The sequence below is a fragment of the Rhinopithecus bieti genome, unplaced genomic scaffold, assembly GCF_001698545.2.
Source record: "Rhinopithecus bieti isolate Rb0 unplaced genomic scaffold, ASM169854v2 scaffold_4553, whole genome shotgun sequence".
Taxonomy (NCBI): domain Eukaryota; kingdom Metazoa; phylum Chordata; class Mammalia; order Primates; family Cercopithecidae; genus Rhinopithecus; species Rhinopithecus bieti.
The window spans coordinates 1,504,705-1,524,751 of NW_016804694.1; the positions used below are offsets into that span (position 1 = coordinate 1,504,705).

General features: G+C 51.9%; 1 protein-coding gene across 5 annotated transcripts in view; it reads right to left on the reverse strand.

The window, feature by feature from the left end:
* The window catches only part of CPNE5 (copine 5), a 98,189-nt gene that overhangs the window by 25,182 nt on the left and 52,960 nt on the right, over nucleotides 1-20,047 (reverse strand). For all 5 annotated transcript variants that reach the window (XM_017870110.1, XM_017870109.1, XM_017870112.1 and 2 more), the window contains 2 exons: nucleotides 13,007-13,110; nucleotides 9,212-9,316 (listed from right to left, as the gene is read on the reverse strand). In XM_017870110.1, coding sequence (XP_017725599.1) covers nucleotides 9,212-9,316; nucleotides 13,007-13,110 — 209 coding nt within the window. The remainder of the gene's footprint in view (nucleotides 1-9,211; nucleotides 9,317-13,006; nucleotides 13,111-20,047) is intronic.

Consider the following 20,047-nt stretch of genomic DNA (forward strand, 5'->3'; position numbering starts at 1 on the left):
TTGATGATCTGAGGGCTTTGGGTGTGGGAGCCAGCCCTGCACATCAGGGAGGAGCCCAGGGCCCTGGCTTGGGGATGGCCCGCTGAGCTTTTCCATCTCCACGACTGGCTCCTGAGTGAGGGTGTAATTATCTTCATATTTTAGCCTGGCTGCTTTAATTAGTTTGTTTTGACTCCTATGCATGCGGATGGGCTTTGAGAGCCCATTTTATTTTTAGCCACGTTCCCATGGCAACAGGCTAGCCGACCAGAGCTGGAGGAGGGAGGTGGAGGGTTGCAGTTAACCCTTGGTGCCAGCTGCTCGGTCCTCCAGGGATGCCCAGGGACAGGGGAGCTGCAAGGGTCCCACAGCAGGGTCAGGTTTGGGGAGGTGGGAAGGGCCTGGGGAGCTGGGGTCTTCAGCCTTCAGTTTTTAGTGGGGTGCACAGAGGCAGCTCCCTGGGCATGTCTCTGTTAACATCCCATCATCTCGCCCATCTCCTCGGGCCTGCCAGGAGTCAGCCTTGGGCTTCTGTGGCCCCCCCAGGAGGAGGCGCTGTCTCCTTTCAGATGAGCCTCCTCTGGACTGGGGCTAGAGGACAGATCCACCGCAGCAGGGCAGAAACTGTTCTGAACCAAGGAATGCCCGATAGGTTGTGCACAGGACTCCTGTACAATGGGGCAGGCATAGAAGCCCACCATTTAAAGGAATCCTTTAAATTCTTGTGAAAAACAAAAAACCATGTCTCTTTGAGATGAATTATTGTGGAAAGGGAAAAAAATCACCTAAGCCCCTGAAGGTGGGCTGATGAGCTGGAAAGAGTGGAAAGACCACGACAGCCCTAGGCTTGGACCTGGGCCCCTCACTATGGGACCTGAAATGTCACTTAATCTCCTTGAGCCATAAACCACCATTGAAAGGAGAAGTGATAACAGCCTTGCAGAACAGCTGCAAGAACAAGCCAGTAAAGCCTGCCTGCTGCATGGGAGGGTCTCTACAAAAATGCCTCCTTCTCTCCACTTCATCATTTGGCTGCTCTCTGATAGGATTTTTGGTTTGTTTTGTTTCTGTTTTTTGAGATGGAGTCTTGCTCTGTTGCCCGGGCTGGAGTGCAGTGGCGCGATCTCAGCTCATTGCAACCTCTGCCTCCCGGATTCAAGTGATTCTCCTGCCTCAGCCTCCTGAGTAGCTAGGATTACAGGCATGTGCCACCATGTCCAGCTAATTTTTTGTATCTTTAGTAGAGACGGGGTTTCACCATGTTGGCCACACTGGTCTCGAACTCCTGACCTTAAGTGATCCAACCATCTGGGCCTCCCAAAGTACTGAGATTACAGGCATGAGCCACGGTGCCTGGCCTCTGATAGTCTTACATATGAAATTTACTTAAATCAGGGGACACTTGAGCCCAGGTACTTGGGCTTTGCAACTCTCGATTCAAGCCTGACTGCCTGGCCAAATCAGTGGCAGCTTTTCAGACACAGACTCCCAGGCCCAGCTCTGGGCAAGACTCAGCAATCTGTTTGCAAGGCTTCCCTGGTGACTGTGCTGTGTGTGTTCTGGAGTGATGGCCTCCACTTCACTGTCAGATGGGAAAATTGAGCCCTAAGAGCCTCCAGTGACTTGCCCAGAGTCACCCAGCTGAGGGTCTGAGCCAGAAGAAGAGCAAGTCCCTGACTCCCAGTCCAGGACTTCGGTCATGACCCCACAAGGCTGAAGTCTCTCTACCCCTGCCTAGTGGCCTCCCAGTCCTTCCCCAGCCTGCTAAGCTCTGCAGGGGACCTTCAGAGACCCCACCAAAGAATAGCTGTCCTCTGACCACCAACATCAGGTGACTAGATGGGTGATGGCCACATGCTCAGAGGCTGGAGGAGGACCCCAGTCGTGGTGACAGTCCTGGATATCCACAAAATCACTGGGGAAACTTTTAATCCCAGGCCAGACGGCCTGATTTAATTGGTGTGGATGGGACTCAGGCCTGGGTAGTTTTGAAAAGTTCTCTGATAGATTCTAGCCTGCAGCCAGAGCCACTGACCTTCTCTAGAAGACTGCACTGGTTTTCAAACTTGGTTGCACTTTGGAATCCCCCCAAGATTCCACATGGGAATCCCCCAAGATGACACATTGGTGTCAGCTTTAGAAATACTGACACCAATGTCTTACCCGAGAGATTCATGATCAATTGGTCTGGAGTACAACCTGGGCATGGGAATTGTTAAAATTCCCCAGGGGATTTGAACTTGCAACCCAGGTTGAGAGCACTGAGTGTGAGATTCCTGTGCAAACTCGGCCTGGCCTCCATTAAGGCTCCAGGGATGGCTGCAGCCTGGAGGTCAGATTAGCTCAAAGGCTGCAACTCCAGCCTTGGGAGAGAAGGAGGTGAGAGAAATAGTGCCCAGAGACAGGGGAAGGCCATGGGGAGAAGACAAATAAGGCTTTCACTACTCTATTCCCGGTTTTGTTTTGTTTTGTTTTGTTTTTTTGAGACAGAGTCTCACTCAGTCACCCAAGCTGGAGTGCAGTGGTGCAATCTCAGCTCACTGCAACCTCCGTCTCCTGGGTTCAAGCAATTCTCCTGCCTCAGCCTCCTGAGTAGCTGGGATTACAGGTGCATGCCATCACATCCAGCTAATTTGTATATTTTTAGTAGAGATGGGGTTTCACCATGGTGGCCAGGTTGGTCTCAAACTCCTGACCTCAAGTGATCTGCCCACCTTGGCCTCCCAAAATGCTGGGATTACAGGCGTGAACCAGCGCGCCCAGCCATATTCACAGTTCTGTGGCCGACCACCCTGGCTGGGCTGCCTGAAGTCATTGCAGATGCTACTTGTCACCTGCTGGACTTGGCTCCCAACCCCTTAGCACAGGGCCAACAAAAGCTGCGGTCCGGCTGACCGTGACTTCTGGGGCCAGCACCCAAAAGAACAGGCTTGTTGGGTGTGGGAAAATGAAATGGGCTTCTGCAGACCACCAAATGAACACCTTATCTGGCATAAAAAGGCTTAGAACTGAGGCCTAACCTAGGAGGTAGCAAGGTGGGCAGAAAAGACCTTCGGCTCTGGGGTGAGCAGCCCTGGCTGGCAGTCCCAGCTCTTCCAAGTACTAGGTCTATTGCCCTGAGCCACTGGCTTAACCCTCAGACACTCCCCCCCTTTCCAAATTGAGAAAAATCACACCCACTTTGGAGTTGCTGTGCAAGTAAAGTATCTCCACATACAGTCAGCACTAGACACATGTTGCTCCGTTCCTATCTAAAACACTCTATCCCTTTATCCAAGCTCCTGTCTCCCAAACAATTCCGATGCTTCTTGAAAATATCAGCTCCATGAGACCAGGGATTTTTGTTTGTTTGTTTACTGCTGTATCTTCAGCTTCTAGAACAGTGCCTAGCCTATATCAGGTGCTGTATACATATTTGTTGGCTGACTGAGAGCTCCTAACAACTTTATGAAATGGGCTGTGAAAGTAATAACACCTTCATTCTACAAAATCACAAAAGGAGGACAAGAGTATGTGGCTTTCCCTGAGTCACACAGCTGGTCAGTGGTGATGCCAGGAGTCAGTGACCTGGGCCTCTGGACACCTAGGGCCACAATGACAGAGCCAGATATGTGTGAGCCTGGTCAAGTCAGCAGGGATGAGAGACACCAGCCAAAACGCCAGGCTGCCCCACACTGCACACCAACCAGCTCTCTCTCTAGTTTCCTCCCGGGTGAACTGTAAGGTCTGCCTCCTAATGAGCCTCTGCCTGGCAGGGGGAAGGTTTCCCTGCAGGCTTACAAGTCCCGAGAGCTGACAGGCCCTGAGGGGTTTTGCCTTAAATGGACCTGAGTCAGTCCAACACTCAACTCTTCAGGAAGAGGAGCATCAGGGCCTCACCTGGGGCAGGCAGTGAGACTGGCAACAATCTCGGCCCCCAGCTTGCACTGTGCAACATGGGGCAGTGCCGCAGTGACTGTGCCTCCTGTCTGAGCCTCAGCTTCTGCATGTGAAAACCGAGAATGATAAGACACCCTTCATCGAGGCCATCCGTGGAGGTGCCTGACAGGGTGCCTGGCCCTCCTGGAAGCTCATCTGCGGCCGGATGCAAAAGAGAAGCAAGTCATACATCAAGGGTGCCAGGCAGAAGTGGGAAGCTGTGGTGACTCCTTTCCTCTCTCCAGGTGAGGACTCCACACACTTAACACCCTTTTAAAATCTACTCATTCAGCATCAAGGTGTGAGCAGCCTGACCCAGACAACTGTGGTTTAACAAGGACAAATCCTCAAGTCACAGAACGATTAATAGAGTAGGGCAAATTCCAGGAAGGCAGGGGAAGTGCTTTTTGTCATCACCCCACTTTACCCCACTGGAAGGCTGGATTGTCTCTGACCCTGATGCCACTTCCTGTGACTTCAGCTCTGCTCAGCTGGGTCACTCAGGTTTGGCCTTGTGTGGACTGGACACATGGCAAAGGCAGGGAGACTCCAGGCCAGAGGGCCAGGCCAGAGGCAATTTCAACAGGAGGGAAATGCAGCTTCTCCTTACTCCGGCAAGTTATATAATATCTTCTCCTCTATTTCCCTTGTAAAATGGGCACAGCACTAGTACCCGGCTCCTAGGGTTATTGTAAAATTTAAATTCGCAAAATAAGATAATGCATTTAAACCAATTAGAATACAACTTGGTCCATGTCCTAAGTCCTCAGTAACTGTAATCATATTTCCTGGCTTCTGCACCCATCCTTCCAAGAACACTGCCCTTTCTCATCAGGCCCGGTTCTCATCCTCCTGTACCTCTTCTCACAATAGGAAGGGATGCTCCCTAACCGTGCCGCCCTCCTCTTAGTTTCCTGCTATCCCTCTGACCGTCTCCTCTTCTTTCTTGCTCCTGGCCTCTGGCACCCCCCACAGGGTCTCCCAGGGCACCAGATCTCTGGCCACCCCCCTCCTGGGGACCCCCAGACTGTTGTCCCCTCCTGCTTTAGCTGTGCCTGGTCCACAGTTGCCTCCACTCAATGTGGCTGAAACCATGTTTACCTCTCTTTCCCCAACCTCTCAACAGCAGCAGCTTATGTTCAAACAACAAACATAATCTTTATAACTTATGACGGATAATTTTTTAAAAAATGGGTTGCAGATAGGCTGTGAAAAGAACTGCATAACACAAATCTGTGTGTGTGAGAATCTGGCTCCCGATCACACTGCCCATTTCTGTTGGTGGTGCCTCCTTTTCCTGCCCTCGAACGCTGAACCATTATCCCTTCCCCTCTTTCACTCCCTTACCCAGGCAGGTATCAAGGCCTTTTGGGTCTTCCTCTTCCTTCTTGCTGTTCCCCTCTCCTCTCCCCTCTGAATTATTTGGTATTAAAGCCAGAAGGACATTAATGCTTTGAGGACTAAAACCAATCCAAGCAGCTTCCCTACCTCTAATCAGAAAGCAGAACTGCCCCTAACCCCTGAGCAAGGTGCTCATTAGTAAGCCTCCCCCAGATGTACCCTGGTCACAGCTCTGTCATGCCATGTCTTGGCTATTTGGCAACAGAGCATAGCGATTAACAACACAGAACCTAGAGCCAGCGTGCCGGGGTCCAAATCCTGGTTCTACCATCATCTGGCAGCAAGACACTGGGTAAGTTACTTAATCTCTCAGGGCCTGTCTGTCTCCTTACATGTAAAATGTGGATAGCACCAGCACCTCTTTCCAGCAAGCTAATTGTTGGGAGGATTAAATTAGTTCCTATACATAGCACTTAGAGCAGGGCCTGGCCCATGGTTAAGTGCTGTAGGAGTCTTCACTATTATTATGACCTGTCTGTCTCCCCACTGGCCTGGGAGCAATCTAAGAGGGAGGCTTGGGTCCAATAGCTTAATAGGCTCCCACAGCACCCAGCACAGTGCCTGGGGTCTGACTGGCTTGGAAGACACGGCTGTTGGGTTAAATCAACTATGGTTCTGTGAGGCTCCCAGAGGTGCCTTGGATGGAGGGGACAGTGGCCTCATTTTCCTGCACAGGGCCCTCCCCTGCCTACCCTGGAGGGCCTTCCGATGCTGGCACCTCCTGAGTGGCTGTTGGGTGCGTGGCTTACAGGGTTACACTAGGGCTGGGAGGTGGGGGAACAGGCCTGATCGCTCTCAGAGCCAGAGTGACATGCCTGGCCTCCTTGATTAACACTACTGTCTGTCACGTCATGGCAGATCTGTTTCTGGACATGGGGCAGAGCCATCCTGCAGGGAGATGAGGCTAGGTTCTGACTCAGAGAGGGAGGTGGGAGCCTGCCCCTCCCACCAAATAAATACCCACCTCCTCCAACGGCCCAGTGGTGAAGCCAGGCCTCTGAGCCCTGCTGCCCCCTTCACTGTCCCTGACAAAGCTGGCTTCTGCAACCCTGGGCGCTCCTCCCTAGAGATACAGGGTTGTGGGGGGTCAGCTGGGCCCCCCAGCAACCTCAGGGCGGTTGTGCCAGGGATCCCCAATACCTTCTGCCCTGTGAGACTTTAACTGGCCCACTCTCCCATCCCCCTACCTTGAATTTCCTCTCACTTTGTTTCCATCTCCCTTTATTCCCATGTCCCTGTCCCCAGGATCCCCCTCCCCTGACTTTCCAGCCTTTCCTGGGCCTTCTTTAGAACTCACTGCTCCAACCAGCCTGTCCTCCCCCATCCCCTCACCACTCTAGAAGCCCCGGAGCCAGCTAGACGTGTAACAGAGGCTTGTTTGACTGCAGCGCTAAGACAGTCTTTGTTCCCAGTCTTATTTTATGCACTTATTTATCTGTCTAAAATACATGTGCGCATCTGTGCTCCCTGTGGTCAGACCACAGGCTCCTTAAAGATGGGAATGCGACTCCGTTCGCTTAAATGCCACACAGCTAGAGGCGCCACGCTGGGACACAGGAGGCACTCAATGACCACCTGTGGAACAGACTGTGGCATTTCTGTCCCAGCCAAGAGGCAGGAAAAAGAGCAAGCTCATGTCTCAAACTGGCAGCCTGGGGGTTTCTTCAGAGGGGAACAGGGGTACCTAGAGGCCATTCATCTGCCCATCATCCCCTTAACATGCCTTGTCAGGCTCCCAGCTGCCCCAAGGTATCTGTGATTTTGTTTGCTTGTTTATTCTCTTTTTTTGTTTTTAAGGTTTTCTTTCTTTCTTTCTTTCTTTTTTTCTTGAGACAGCATCCCAGGCTGGAGCGCGGTGGTGCGATCATAGCTCACTGCAGCCTTGAACTCCTGGGCTCAAATGATCCATTCACCTCAGCCACCTGAGTAGCTGGGTCCACAGATGTGCGCCACGACGCCCAGATAATTTTTTGTAACGTTTTAAGTTTTTTAAGTTTAGTTTTAAATTAAAAATTTTTTTTTTGTAGAGATGGGTGTCTTGCTATGTTACCCAGGCTTGTCTTGAACTCCTGGATTCAAGCCCATCTCAGCCTTCCAGACTGTTGGGATTACAGGTGTGAGCCACCACACCTGACCTGAGGTGTCTGTTTCGACACCCTAGTGTTCCTGTCGGAGTGACCTGAAGAGGCCCAGCTTTCTTGGCTGTCCAGAGAGCCCTGCCCATGAGCCCCCTACCAGCTCACCCACCTGAGCTGCAGCAATCACCAGGAGACGGCCATGGGTTCTCGTGACTCAGCAGAAACCAACACAGTCTCACAGCTCCCATTTTGGGTGGCCCCACTGTCTCTGGGCACTTGCTACAATGTATAATTACGTGTTTCCTTATGTGATTATTGGATTAATGTCTGCCTCCCCTACTGGCATGTAAACTCCACGAGGTGGGGTGAAGGGTGAAGACTGCACGTTTGTTCCCTGCTGATTTCCCAGCATCTAGCACAGTGCCTGGTACATGACAGGGGTTCCCTAAACATCTGTGGATGAGATGCCAAATTTGGTATTTTAGGCACACCAGAGCCTCCTTGTGTAGGTTGTGTCGTGTGAGCGTCAATGCAGTCCTGTATAGTAGGCAGACATTTAAATACCCATTTTACAGATAAGGAAACTCAGGCTCAGACAGGTCAAGGATTGCCCAGGTTGACGGCGCTTTTTGGTCACAGAGTCAGGATTAGCAACCAGGTATATGGTATCCACACTCCACAATCTACACTGAAATGATGATGAAGATGATAGCCAACATGTAATAAGAGTAGGCATATGTTAAAACAAAAAATCTATCCTGGGCAACATGGCGAAACCCCATCTCCACCAAAAACACAAAAAATTAGCTGGGCATGGTGGTGCATGGTTGTGGTACCAGCTACTCGGGAGACTGAGGTGGAAGGATTGCTTGAGCCCGGGAGGCGGAGGCTGCAGTGAGCTGAAATCATGCCACTCCACTCCAGCCTGGGTGAAAGAGTGAGATTCCATCTCAATTAAAAAACAAAAAAATCTGCCAGGCATGGTGACTCACACCTGTAATCCCAGTACTTTGGGAGGCAGAGGCAGGTGCACTGCTTGAGCTCAGGAGTTTGAGACCAGCTTGGACAACATGGTGAAACCAGTCTGTACTGGAAAAAAAAAATTGCTGGGCTTGGTGGTAGGTGCCTGTAGTCCCAACTATATTCAGGAGGCGGAGATGGGAGGATCGCTTGAGCCTGGGAGGTCCAGGCTGCAGTGGGCTGTGATGGCGCCACGGCCACTGCACTGCAGCCTGGGTGACTGAGCGAGACCCTGTCCAAAAAAAGAGAAAGAAATCCCAGGAGCTCTTTGCATTCCACCCCTACCCCGTTTGTTTATGGCAATTAGGCTGGCAGGATGTATCCCTGGGATCTTGACTCCCCAGTCTGTTGGCCAGGAGTTGGGACCAGCTGCCTCTGCCTGCATCAACACCCTGCTTCCCTGCTGCCATCTGCTCCTCCACTGGGAACAATGAAAAGACAAGCTGCTGAGCTCCAGGCCTGGGCACCCGGGGCACCCATCTGGGTTTCCCTGGAATCCTTGGCACTTCCCATCCCCCTAGCCTTGGGAGTTTCCCACCACTGGGGATGCCAGACAGAGGGGAAAGAGGTGGGGCGGGTGGGGAGAGGGGGATCTGTGAGGCTGTGAAGAGGCAGACGTTGCCAGGTGCAGCAGAGGAAGAGTGGAGAGGTTCACCAAGCCCCAGCCTGTGCAGGGCATCCCCCACTGCACAACTCCAGAAGGCCTGGTTCCTGCTGATGGGACTGACCATGTTGATATGAATGCAGCCTCCCTCACTTGTGCTTGGGCGGGCCCAGAGCAGAAGGGAAAAAGAAAGGACATTTTCTCATCTCACCGATCATAGTCGCCATTGCAGAGGGCTCTCACAGGAATGGAGAAAGTTTGCCAGACTGGATTTAGGGTGTTCTTCATGACCTCCGTTTTGTGGCAAATGGTGAACCTGGTGAGGAAGAAGAGAGGGAAGGCTGTCAGGCCCAAACCCAAGGGAGGTGAATGCAGGTCAACAGAGGAGTCAACTGGTTCACATCTCTGGTTCCCAGACGATGGAAATGATGGCTTCAAAAGGTGATGAGCTGCCCGTCACTAATTGCAGCCAAGCTGATACTAGTCGGCCATCTGCTGGTGACACTGCAGAAAGGGTTCCTGCACCAGGTAAGGACCTGGAAGTGGGGACAAATCCCAGGGTGTCAGGAGCCCTGGGTTCTAGCCCCTACTCTGGGGCCACTTCACTGTGTGACCTTGAGCAAGCTCTCCCCTCTCTGGGCCTCCAGCTCCCCACCTGTAAACCCAGGCAGTTACCCTCTATCAAAGATTCTCCATCTGCAATCCACAGAAGGATGAGCAGATAAACTTTAGGGGTCTGTGAATCCCGGAAACACTGGGAGAAATTAGGTGTATGGGTTGTTTGTGCCTGCTGCTCCCCTGGCCTGGAATATTCTCTCCCCCATTTCCATCTTTATGACTCACTCCTCACTACCTTCAAACGCCATCTCCACGAAACCTTCCCTGACTACCATGTCTAAAATTGACAGCTGCCTGGTCTCCTGCCTCTCACATCCCCTAGACTCCTCCCAGACTTTTTTTTTCTATTTCATTTGTCACCATTTGACATTTTGATATAGTCTATTTTTTCCTTATTTATTCTGCTCATGATCCATCACTAAAATGTAAGCTCCATAAGAGCAAGGATTTTTGTCTTTTTTGATCACTGGCACATCCCTAGTGCCTAGAACAGTGCCTGGCACTTTGTAGGTATTCAATAATTCTTTACAAATGAATCAATATATTTCTTGGGGGCGAGTTTCCATAGCTTTCACTGGTATGTCAGTCCAATGAAATTAAAGCTCCCGACTTAGATGAGCTCTAAGACCCTTTCTGCTTTTCCCGTCTGAATCCATGAACCCGCTTTGCAAACTAAAAGTACAGAATTGACTTATCCCAGATGGGCCCTAATCTGGTGTCCCTGCCCACGCCCCATGCCATGCTTGGCTGGCCCCATCCTGGAAGCCAGCCCTGCCACATGGATGGGCAGCCACTACCAGGGCTGAGCCGGGGGCAGGGGCGTCTCTCTGAGATCTCCCACCACCAGCCCCAGCTACATCCCTGGTTGGAAAGGTCAGCTGAATAAGTGCCTGGGCTCCGCCCATACCCACACAGCCGGTGTCATTTCTTCTCTGGCAATTTTCAAGTCAAAATGTCATTCTGTCACCGTGGCTTAGCATTTCTCTTCTCTGCTCCTTCTCGCCCACCCACTGGAGTGTGGAGATGCATGTGGGAGACCTCCTCACACACCCCAGAGCTGGTGGTGAGGATGGGAATGGAGATGGGAGCAGGAGGGGCCGCAGCTGCCCAGGGCTGGGGCAGGCAGGTGAGGCAGGAAGAGGAGCCTGGGGCAGTGGGGGGAGGAGAGCTGGAGGGACAACAAGGAGTAGGAAATGGGTGGTCCTGGAGGGAGAGAGGATGATACTGTGCAGAAGCCCTGCTGGACTCCAAATATTACCCTCCAACCATCACACAGACCCCTGTGGGCCCTCTGGAGCCTCCCACCTCTGGAACCACTGACTTCTCCCTTTCCCTCCTCTCGCTTGAGAGCCAAGCTTGACCAGGTGTTCTAAGTGCAGCTCCAGGGGCACAGCAGGTGCCCCCTTGCCTTCTCCCTCCTCCTGTGGCTGGTGTGACAGTTCCCTCTCCTGGCTCCCTCACTGACCTTCCTCCTAACTGGGGGTGTCTCTGCAGGCCTTCCAGTCTTCTCCCCACCAACCCTCAGTGACTGCTCTGTTCTCACCAGTGCAGCCATTGCCTGGCCCACCTCTAGGCGGGCCTCCGGATCAGTTTCTTCAGTGCCACACGGGATCCCCGTCAGGGATCAGTGTCTCCTTGCCCCCGGAATGCTCCAGTTCACACTTGGAATGAAACTTGCCCCAAATAAACTCCCACGACCTCCCCGGTCTGATCGACCAGCTCCCCCGCTGCTCTGCAAGCACTCTGGGTTCCCTTGGCTCCACTGCCAGGGAGAGAGCTCTGACTTCGGTCCCCATCCAAGTCCAGCTGACTGAGGTCCCCTCATTGTCCTTTTGCCCCCTTCCTCCCCTCCCCACTTCCTTCCCCTGCATTTCCACGGCACAGATCCAGGGTGGGAGCTGGTAGCACCTCCCACCTGTTCACCGTGTCAGTCACAAGGCTCTCCCTTTCCCCGCACCCTCCCCACTCGTCCTACACATCACTCTGCTAGAGCAATCTTTCCCAAACACCCTTTGCAGTGCACCCCTCTCCTGCTCCCAAATCCCTCTCCTCCTCCCAGCCGGCCTCAGCCAGACAAGCCCAGCTTGACCCTGGCTCTGCCTCTCTGGAGGGGGCCTGTGTGGATGCCCAGAACAATATGCAGGCCTTTTCCTCCCCCACATCAAGTCAAGTCAAAGTCAACAGAATTATTTAAAGAAATCATTCTGGGAGTCCTTTGGTGAGACAAAGAATCCTTTTGTCATGCAAATGATCATACCTAATTTCCCTTGTTTTGTACGTTCAGGAAAACTGATTTTTAAATCAGTTTTCCCTTGAACTGAAACACACCTCCTCCTCGCCACTCCCCTGCCCCCCCCACCCCCCCCACACAATTTCAAGGGGAATTGGGGGGGTCTTTCTGCCCTCTAGGCACACTTGCTTTGCCCAAACGTTTCTCCCTTCTCTAGCCCTTTATTCTTCCCTGCTCCCCCCACCCGCAAGGCGGGGACCCATTTTCTTCCTCTCCTTCAAAACCCGCTTCCAAGTTTCCCTTCTCCAGCAGCGCTTCTCTAATTAACCTCCCTGGTCCCATCACTTCCTCATTCTGCAGAATCCAGCCTGTAAGTGGCCACAGCCCGCCAGAATTGTGGTGCTTAAAGAGACCGTGGCGACTACGTAATCCAACTGGATGAGAAAACAGGCCCAGAGAGGGGTCTTCACTTGCCCAGGGTCACATAACAGGCTGCTGGGGAGGACCTAGGTCCCCAGACCTTCCCCCCAGAATCTGTCTCTGGCATATATTGCTGACCTACATTTGCCAACATGTTGTGTACGCTTCCATCTTATTGTGGGTGGCTTCTAGATTAGGGAGAAGAGAGGAGGAAACAGGGGCTTCAAAGTCTGGATTTTCAAATGAAGCCTATGTGGGGCCAGGCAGGGGAAAGGGTCAAGACTGGCCCTGTTGTGTGGGCAGTAGTAGGGGGCCAGGCTGCGGGCTGCTCAGAGGGCTGTGGGGACAGGAGGCTGGGCTTGGAGATAGGAGCTGATTTGTATAGAATGAAGGAGCTATCAGAGGTTTCCCATGAGGGACTGGTCCCCTATTCCTGCCCTAGCCCTGTTTTTGCCTAGCCCCCCTACCCTCCAAATACCTAGCCCCCACCCCTCAGTACTATGCTGAGACCTACAGAATGGCACCACCAGCTTAGAGGCTGCCCCGACCTTCCACTGACCACACCTAGGTGCCCAGGGCACTACCCTGGGGTCCTGGACTTCCACCTGGAGCGCTTGCCCTCTCTAGAGCGGGAGATGGGCCCAAGTCACCCTGCCCGGTAAGTCACCACCACCCGTCCATCCTTGACTCCAGAAGGGACAAGAAGGCACAGTGCACAAGTGCCACCAGAAAACTCACGTTCCATCCTCATTGCTTCTGTAGAATACCAAGAAGGGGTCAGATTTTCCAAAGAAATCTTTCTTGTCCAGCTTGTTGGCACAGAACTGCATGGTGGCGACATCCTGGTGGGAGGGAGGGAGAACAGGGTGTGAGGCAGGAGAAGGTGGAAGCACAGCTCCCGGACCCTGGCAAGCACGAGGAGTCCAGGCACCAGCCCTGGTTGGAATGCACTGACTAAGTGCCAGGCCCTTATTCCATCCTCAGACAGCCCCCCAGCAGGCCTAGCAGACCACTTGGGTGGGGAAGCATGTGGAGTCCACAGCTGCCTCAGTTTGAATCCTAGCTCTGCCACTTTCTCTGTGTGAACTAGGGCAAGGTAGGTGACCTCTTGGAGCATCAGTTTCCCCTCTGGAACATGGGGCTGATGATAGCACACATCTTGCGGGGTTGTCATGAGGACTAAATGAGATCAAGGGTGTGACGTACTTGGCAGAGTGAGGCACGTGGCAACCCCTTGATGTGAACACACATGGTTTCATTACACTTTCACTGAGTGGCTCAGAAAGGTAACAGAGCAAACCCAAGGCCAGTCTGAGCTTGATCTGCAAGCCCCAAAGCCCTCTCTCTGGCCACATTGCCTCACCGCCTCACACCCATATGTGGTTCCTGGAGGAAGTTCGAGTTTCAGCATCACTTTCACACCCACCAGCTCATAGGAGGCTCACCCAGTGCTCTCAGGTAGATACAGTGAGGTCTGTGGCCCATTTCACAGCTAAGAAGCCAAAGGCTCAGAGCAGGGAGTGGCTTCCCCAAGTTCACCAAGCAGAACCCACCTGCTGAGTCCCCAGCCCTGCTCCCTGCCCCAGCTGACCCAACACGCAGAGAAGGTGTCCGGGCCCTGGTGCGGATCTCTGGACCTCTCAGCCCCTCAGCTTGCTGGGGCCAATGGGTCATTGGGAAGAGACGTCCCTGTCATCCCCTTCACCCCTCCCGTGTGGCCTCTGCAATTTGAAAACTCTGCATCCTGACAAATCGGCTTCGAACCGGCTAAGCTCAGGGCTCTGGTGTCCAGACGCCAGGACTTGCCCTGCTCTTGGGGTCACTCTGTTCCCTCACACATCCTCCTTCCTCTTAATGAGGGGAAGTGTCTTGAGAAGGCTGACCCATAGCCCAGTGAGGACCAAAACAGTGGCAGAGAAGAAGACGTAGCTCCCATGAGGTCGAAGGTCTCAGTGACAAGATTGAGCGGTGGCTACAGTGGTTAGGAATATGGCTGCTGGAGCCAGGCTGCCTGCTTCAGTCCCAGTCCCATCCCTCCTTAGCTGCATGACTTAAGGCAAGTTATTCACCCTCTCTGTGCTCAGCTTCCCTACCTGTAAAACGAGGGTAATGGCAGTGCCTATCTTATAGGCTCATGAGGATAAAATGAGTTCATAGGAGTATAGCGCTGTGTGCGTGTGAGCTATTATTATTTGAACACCTGTTCCCCCACCCAGTCACAGTGTGTGTGACCTCTGTCCCTGCCCCACTCCCACCTCCAATACCTCACATGCCTTCCCTCAGGGACATCTGATGACAACAAACACAGTCTCCCTTCATTCATTCACTCACTCACTCATTCAACATTTATTAGATGCCGTCTGTGTAGGACAGTCACTGAGCTCAGCACTTTATACCCCTTATCATATTTAGTCCTCAAAATAATCCTTTGTTACTTTTTACAAATGAGGAAGCTGGAGGTTGGAGAAGTTAGGTGACTTGCCCGAGATCACCAGCTGGTAACTGGTGAAGCAGAAAATTTACACATAAATAAACTACTTTCAAAGTCATGCCTCTTCCAGTATACCACTCTGCCCCCCTGAGAGAGAACAAATTACATTTCACCACTTCCCTGCTTTCTTTAGAATCTGCTGATTCTTCAGACTCTGGACTTGTGTGGGCAGGGAGGGGCTGCATTCCTGTTACCCTGGGATGGGGAAGAGGCTGTAAGGACAGGTGGTGCTAGAGACAGAATGACCTGCCCAAGGAGATGCCCAGGTAATGATGGCTTGTATTATGCCTCTCATCATCGCCCACCAGACAGGAAGAAGGAAGCTGGATTGGGGGCTTCCAAGGCCCTAGAAGCCCCAAGAATCCCTGAGCCTCCAGAGAAATCTAGGACCTCAGGCCTGGAATAAAAGAACAGCTGACTTACTGAACACTTACTAGATGCTAGGACCTGTGTTAAGCCTTCATACTTTATACAACCATACAAAATAACTCTTGTTTCCCTATTTTACAGACGAAGAAACTGAGGTTTTTAGAGGTTAAATCATATACCCAAAGTCCTAGAGTGCGTAACTCAGACAGTCAGATTTCAGAGTTTTCACTCTTACCCCTCCAGAAATATCTCTAGGCTTCTAAAGCAGCAGGGCAGGCACACCCTCCTCAGGAGAAAATTCTAATCCCGTCCCATGCTGGATGGAAGGAGTACTTTAAATGCCCCCCTAGAGAGCCCCATCCATGGCCTGGGAAAGGAACGTGGCCCAGGACTTGATGGGCGACTCGCTGGCTATATAAATTGGGGGGCCCAGTGCAAAGGGAAAACGAGGGGCCCTCTGTTCAAAAACAATCAGGAGATTCAAGATAGTGACAGCAGAGCATTAAACCAAGCACAGGTCCCCGTGTGACTACACAGGCCACGCGCCTGTGAAGCTGGCCCTGTCTCCTTCCCACAGAGGTGACCCACAGTGGCGTCAGAAAAGCACCAAGAGGCCCAGATTCTGCCCAGGAGAGCAGCGGGGATGGCCCCAGCAAGGAACTCAGAGCTTAGAGCTCCAGTCCTGGCTCTGCATAGCCTTGAGCAGGTCACCTGAGCTCTCAGAGCCTCAGTCTCTTCGTCTGTGGAGTGCAGAATGGGACAACCACCACGATCCTTTTAAGTTGAGCAGTTGATGCCACATGGGGAACACTGAAATAGCCATCTCTTGTGGGGAGCACTCTCAGGGGACAGTGAGGAAAGCCAGGATCCCCCCCAACCTTCCCAGCCCTGGCCAGGGTTTGTGACCTCGCACGAATCTGGAGGTCACCTGAGTGACAGTCTTGCCTGAATAAACACAGGCAAGCCACCCAGGACCTGTTCAGCCTGCACAGGTTGACTATAAAATGCATACACTTGAAACAACCAAAACAGAGGCCACAAAACCCAGAGGCAACAGCTCTTAGTTTTGCTTCCTAGGAAGCCCTCCGTCCCTGTGAGATCAGGAATGGGGGAGAAATACTAGAAAAGAATAAAAGAACTTGACAGGCCGTAAGTTCCAGGACGTTCAGTGCTCTACTGGGAGGGCTGCTGTCTCAGCCTAGCACCCGATGGCGAAAAACAGCACAAAGGGCGGGGCGCGGCGGCTCACGCCTGTAATCCCAGCACTTTGGGAGGCCGAGGCGGACAAAGGGCTGGGCGGGGTGGCTCACGCCTGTAATCCCAGCACTTTGGGAGGCCGAGGCGGACAAAGGGCTGGGCGCGGTGGCTCACGCCTGTAATCCCAGCACTTTGGGAGGCCGAGGCGGACAAAGGGCGGGGCGCGGTGGCTCACGCCTGTAATCCCAGCACTTTGGGAGGCCGAGGCGGATGGATCACCTGAGCTCAGGAGTTTGAGACCAGCCTGGCCAATATGGCAAAACCCTGTCTCTACTAAAAATACAAAAATTAGCCGGGTGTGGTGGCTCATGCCTGTAGTCCCAGCTACTCGGGAGGCTGAGGCAGGAGAATCGTTAGAACTTGGGAGGTGGAGGTGGCAGTGAGCCGAGATCGCGCCACTACACTCCAGCCTGGGCAGCAAGAGGGAGACTGTCTCAAATAATAAAATGAAAACACACACACACACACACACACACACAAAACGGCACAAAGGAGCCAAGGGCCACCTGGTTGGAATCCTAGCTCTGCCACCTCCCCGCTGAGCAGCCCCCGATGGGTAACTTAACCTCTCTGAGGCTGGGTAACGTAGAAGAATAGTGCCCCCTTGTAAGCCTGTGGAGAAGGCGAAAGGAGATGGCCTGTGTCACATCCTGGTCCACAGTGTCTCACACAGAGCAGGAGGTAACACTTGCAGAGTGCCACCTCATACTGGGGTGAACCGTATGAAACTGCCAATAATCAGCTGTTGTTTGCCTATGAAAATGGCAATATCACATGGGTCTACCCACAAAGACACACAGCGGGGAGCAACACACACTGGGGCCCATCGGATGGTGGAGGGTGGGAAGAAGGAGAGGATCAGGAAAAATAACTACTGGGTACTAGACTTAACACCTGGGTGATGAAATAATCTGCACAACAAACCCCCATAACACAAGTTAACCTACATAACAAACCTGTACATATACGCCTGAACTTGCAATAAAAGTAAAAAAAAAAAAAAAAATGGTTCTACCTAGTACGTGCTATAGTAGGTAGATATAATGTTATATGTATTAATTCACTGAATCCTTTCAACAACCCTATGAGGGAGGCACTGTTATTATTCCTTTTTTGTTTTTCAGACAAGGTCTCTCTCTCTCTCTGTCACCCAGGCTGGAGTGCAGTGGTGCGATCTCTGCTCACCACAGCCTCAACCTCCTGGGCTCAAGCGATCCCCCTGCCTTAGCCTCCTGAGAAGATGTGCGCCACCATGCTCCATGCCCAGCTAGATTTTTAAATTTTTTTGCAGAGACAGGGTCTTGTTATGTTGCCCAGGCTGGTCTTGAACTCCCGAGGTCACGCAATCTGCCCACTTCAGCCTCCCAAAGTGCTGGAATTATAGACGTGAGCCACCGCACCTGGCTATTATTCCCATTTTAAAGATGAGGAAACCAAAGCACAGAGAGGCTAACACCCTTGCTTGAAGTCACACAGCTAGTAAGAGGCGCTGATATGGGAACAAGACAGTCTGGCTCCAAAGATTAATAACTGAGATTCCAAATGATGACCTCAAATCATCAAGATAAGTTTAATTACATTCTAACCTCAGTTTGAGAAGTCAGAGAAGTGTGAAATCCGTTTTAGAAAGGCCTCTGTGCAAACTAGTTAAAATTAAAAAAAAAAAGACTGGCTCTGAAACTCAGCTAACTGGAAAATTCGCCAGTGTGCCACACTTTCTCCCCCAACCCTGATGGCAGATAAGTGAGGCATTGCTGGGGGTTGGTGGCTGATTTTGTTCCTTAGCCTTATCTGCCCTCCCTAACACAATCTAGACTCAGGAACATTTACCAAAAGCCCACTATGATCATCTGTGTTGTTGCACCATTGTAGAATCCGTGGGGGATAAAACAGACCTTCAGAGAAATTTCTAGACTGAAACGAAGGCAAACTTCCTCCCTCATGGGTACCCATGCCACAAGGAAGTCCTTGAGACCAAGAGTGTGTAACTAACCGCCTGGGGGCTGCGCTTTGGAAGGTTGCTCTGCCTTTCGTCAACAGTCATAGAAACAAGTGGGAGCTTGTGAATAGTTCAACCCCTTGATATAGGTGTGAACCCAAGAAGAGGCTGGAGAAAGTGGCAATAAGATGGACAGGACCAGCAGGATAACAGACCAGCAAATTCTGGCTGAGGGTCAGAGGTTCAGCTGTTTGGCAGCCTCAGCCTGAGAGCCATGCTCTCTGCTCTCATGAAACGCCATCCCCTTGGCCAGGCATGATGGCGCACAACTGTAGTCTCAGCACTTTGGGAGGCCGAGGTGGGAGGATCGCCTGAGCCCAGGATCTCAAGACCAGCCTGGACAACATGGTGAAACCCCATCTCTACTAAAAATACATAAAAATAGCCAGGTGTGGTGGTGTGCGCCTGTAGTCCCAGCTACTCAGGAGGATGAGGTGGAAGGATTGAGCCCGAGAGGTGGAGGCTGCAGTGAGCCATGATCAGGCCACTGCACTCCAGCCTGGGCGACTCCATCTCAAAAACAAAGAGAGAGAGAGAGGGGAAAAAAAGAAAGAAAAAGAAAAAAAGAAACTCCATTCCCACCAGAAGCATCACTGGAATCAATCACAGAGAAGATAAAGCAACTCCTGCAATATATAATTTCCTGCAATTTCTGTCTTTCACCCTATCTTTTTAAAAAACATATTAAGTTCTTTGAAAACATCAGGATTGCCTCCATTTGCATCTCTCCGCATGTTAATGGGGCTGCTGGGGAGACAATAGCAAACAGCCTTGCTCTCCAGGGCGGCCTGGCCTGCTCTGGCACCTTAGCCCTCCCTGCCCTGAAGAGGGCTGTGAAGGTTAGAGGTCAGGCCAGGGGGTAGGGGGGAGTTAGCAGGTGAGCTGAAGGCTGGGGACAGGGCAGCAACCCCCAGCAGGAGGAGAACAGAAGAAGGCTGTTGGGTCTCACTGGCAGCTTCCAGATTCAGAACAAGTATGAGGTGAGTGTCAAATTTAAAGGGGGCCCAAAATCTCAGTCATCAAAAAAAAATGTTTAATGTGACATTGAAAAAATCAAAATCAATGCAAAAGCTATATCAAAATTTTAAATGAAGACATTTTATAAGTGAAGCAGAGGCATAGAAAAGGCCAGGGTCACACAGGGAGTAAGCAGTGGCTTTTGGTCTGGATCCAAAGCCTAAGTTCTTAATCACCGTGCCCTACAACTTACATGCCCTAAGAAGCACCTTTAAAGCCAGGAACAGTGGCTCATACCTGGAATCCGAGCTACTCAGAAGGCTGAGATGGTAGTATGACTTGAGGCCAGGAGTTTGAGACCAGCCTGGGCAACATAGTGAGACCTCCATCTCTAAAAAAATAACAATTTAAAAAATTTAGGCCGGGCGCTGTGGCTCACGCCTGTAATCCCAGCACTTTGGGAGGCCGAGGTGGGCGGATCACTTGAGGTCAGGAGTTCAAAACCAGCCCGGGCCAACATGGTGAAACCCCGTCTCTACTAAAAATACAAAAATTAGCCAGGTGTGGTGATGTACGCCTATAATCCCAGATACTCGGGAAGCTGAGGCAGGAGAACTGCTTTAACACAGGAGGTGGAGGTTGCAGTGAGCCAAGACCGTGCCACTGCACTCCAGCCTGGGTGACAGAGCAAGACTCCGTCTCAAAA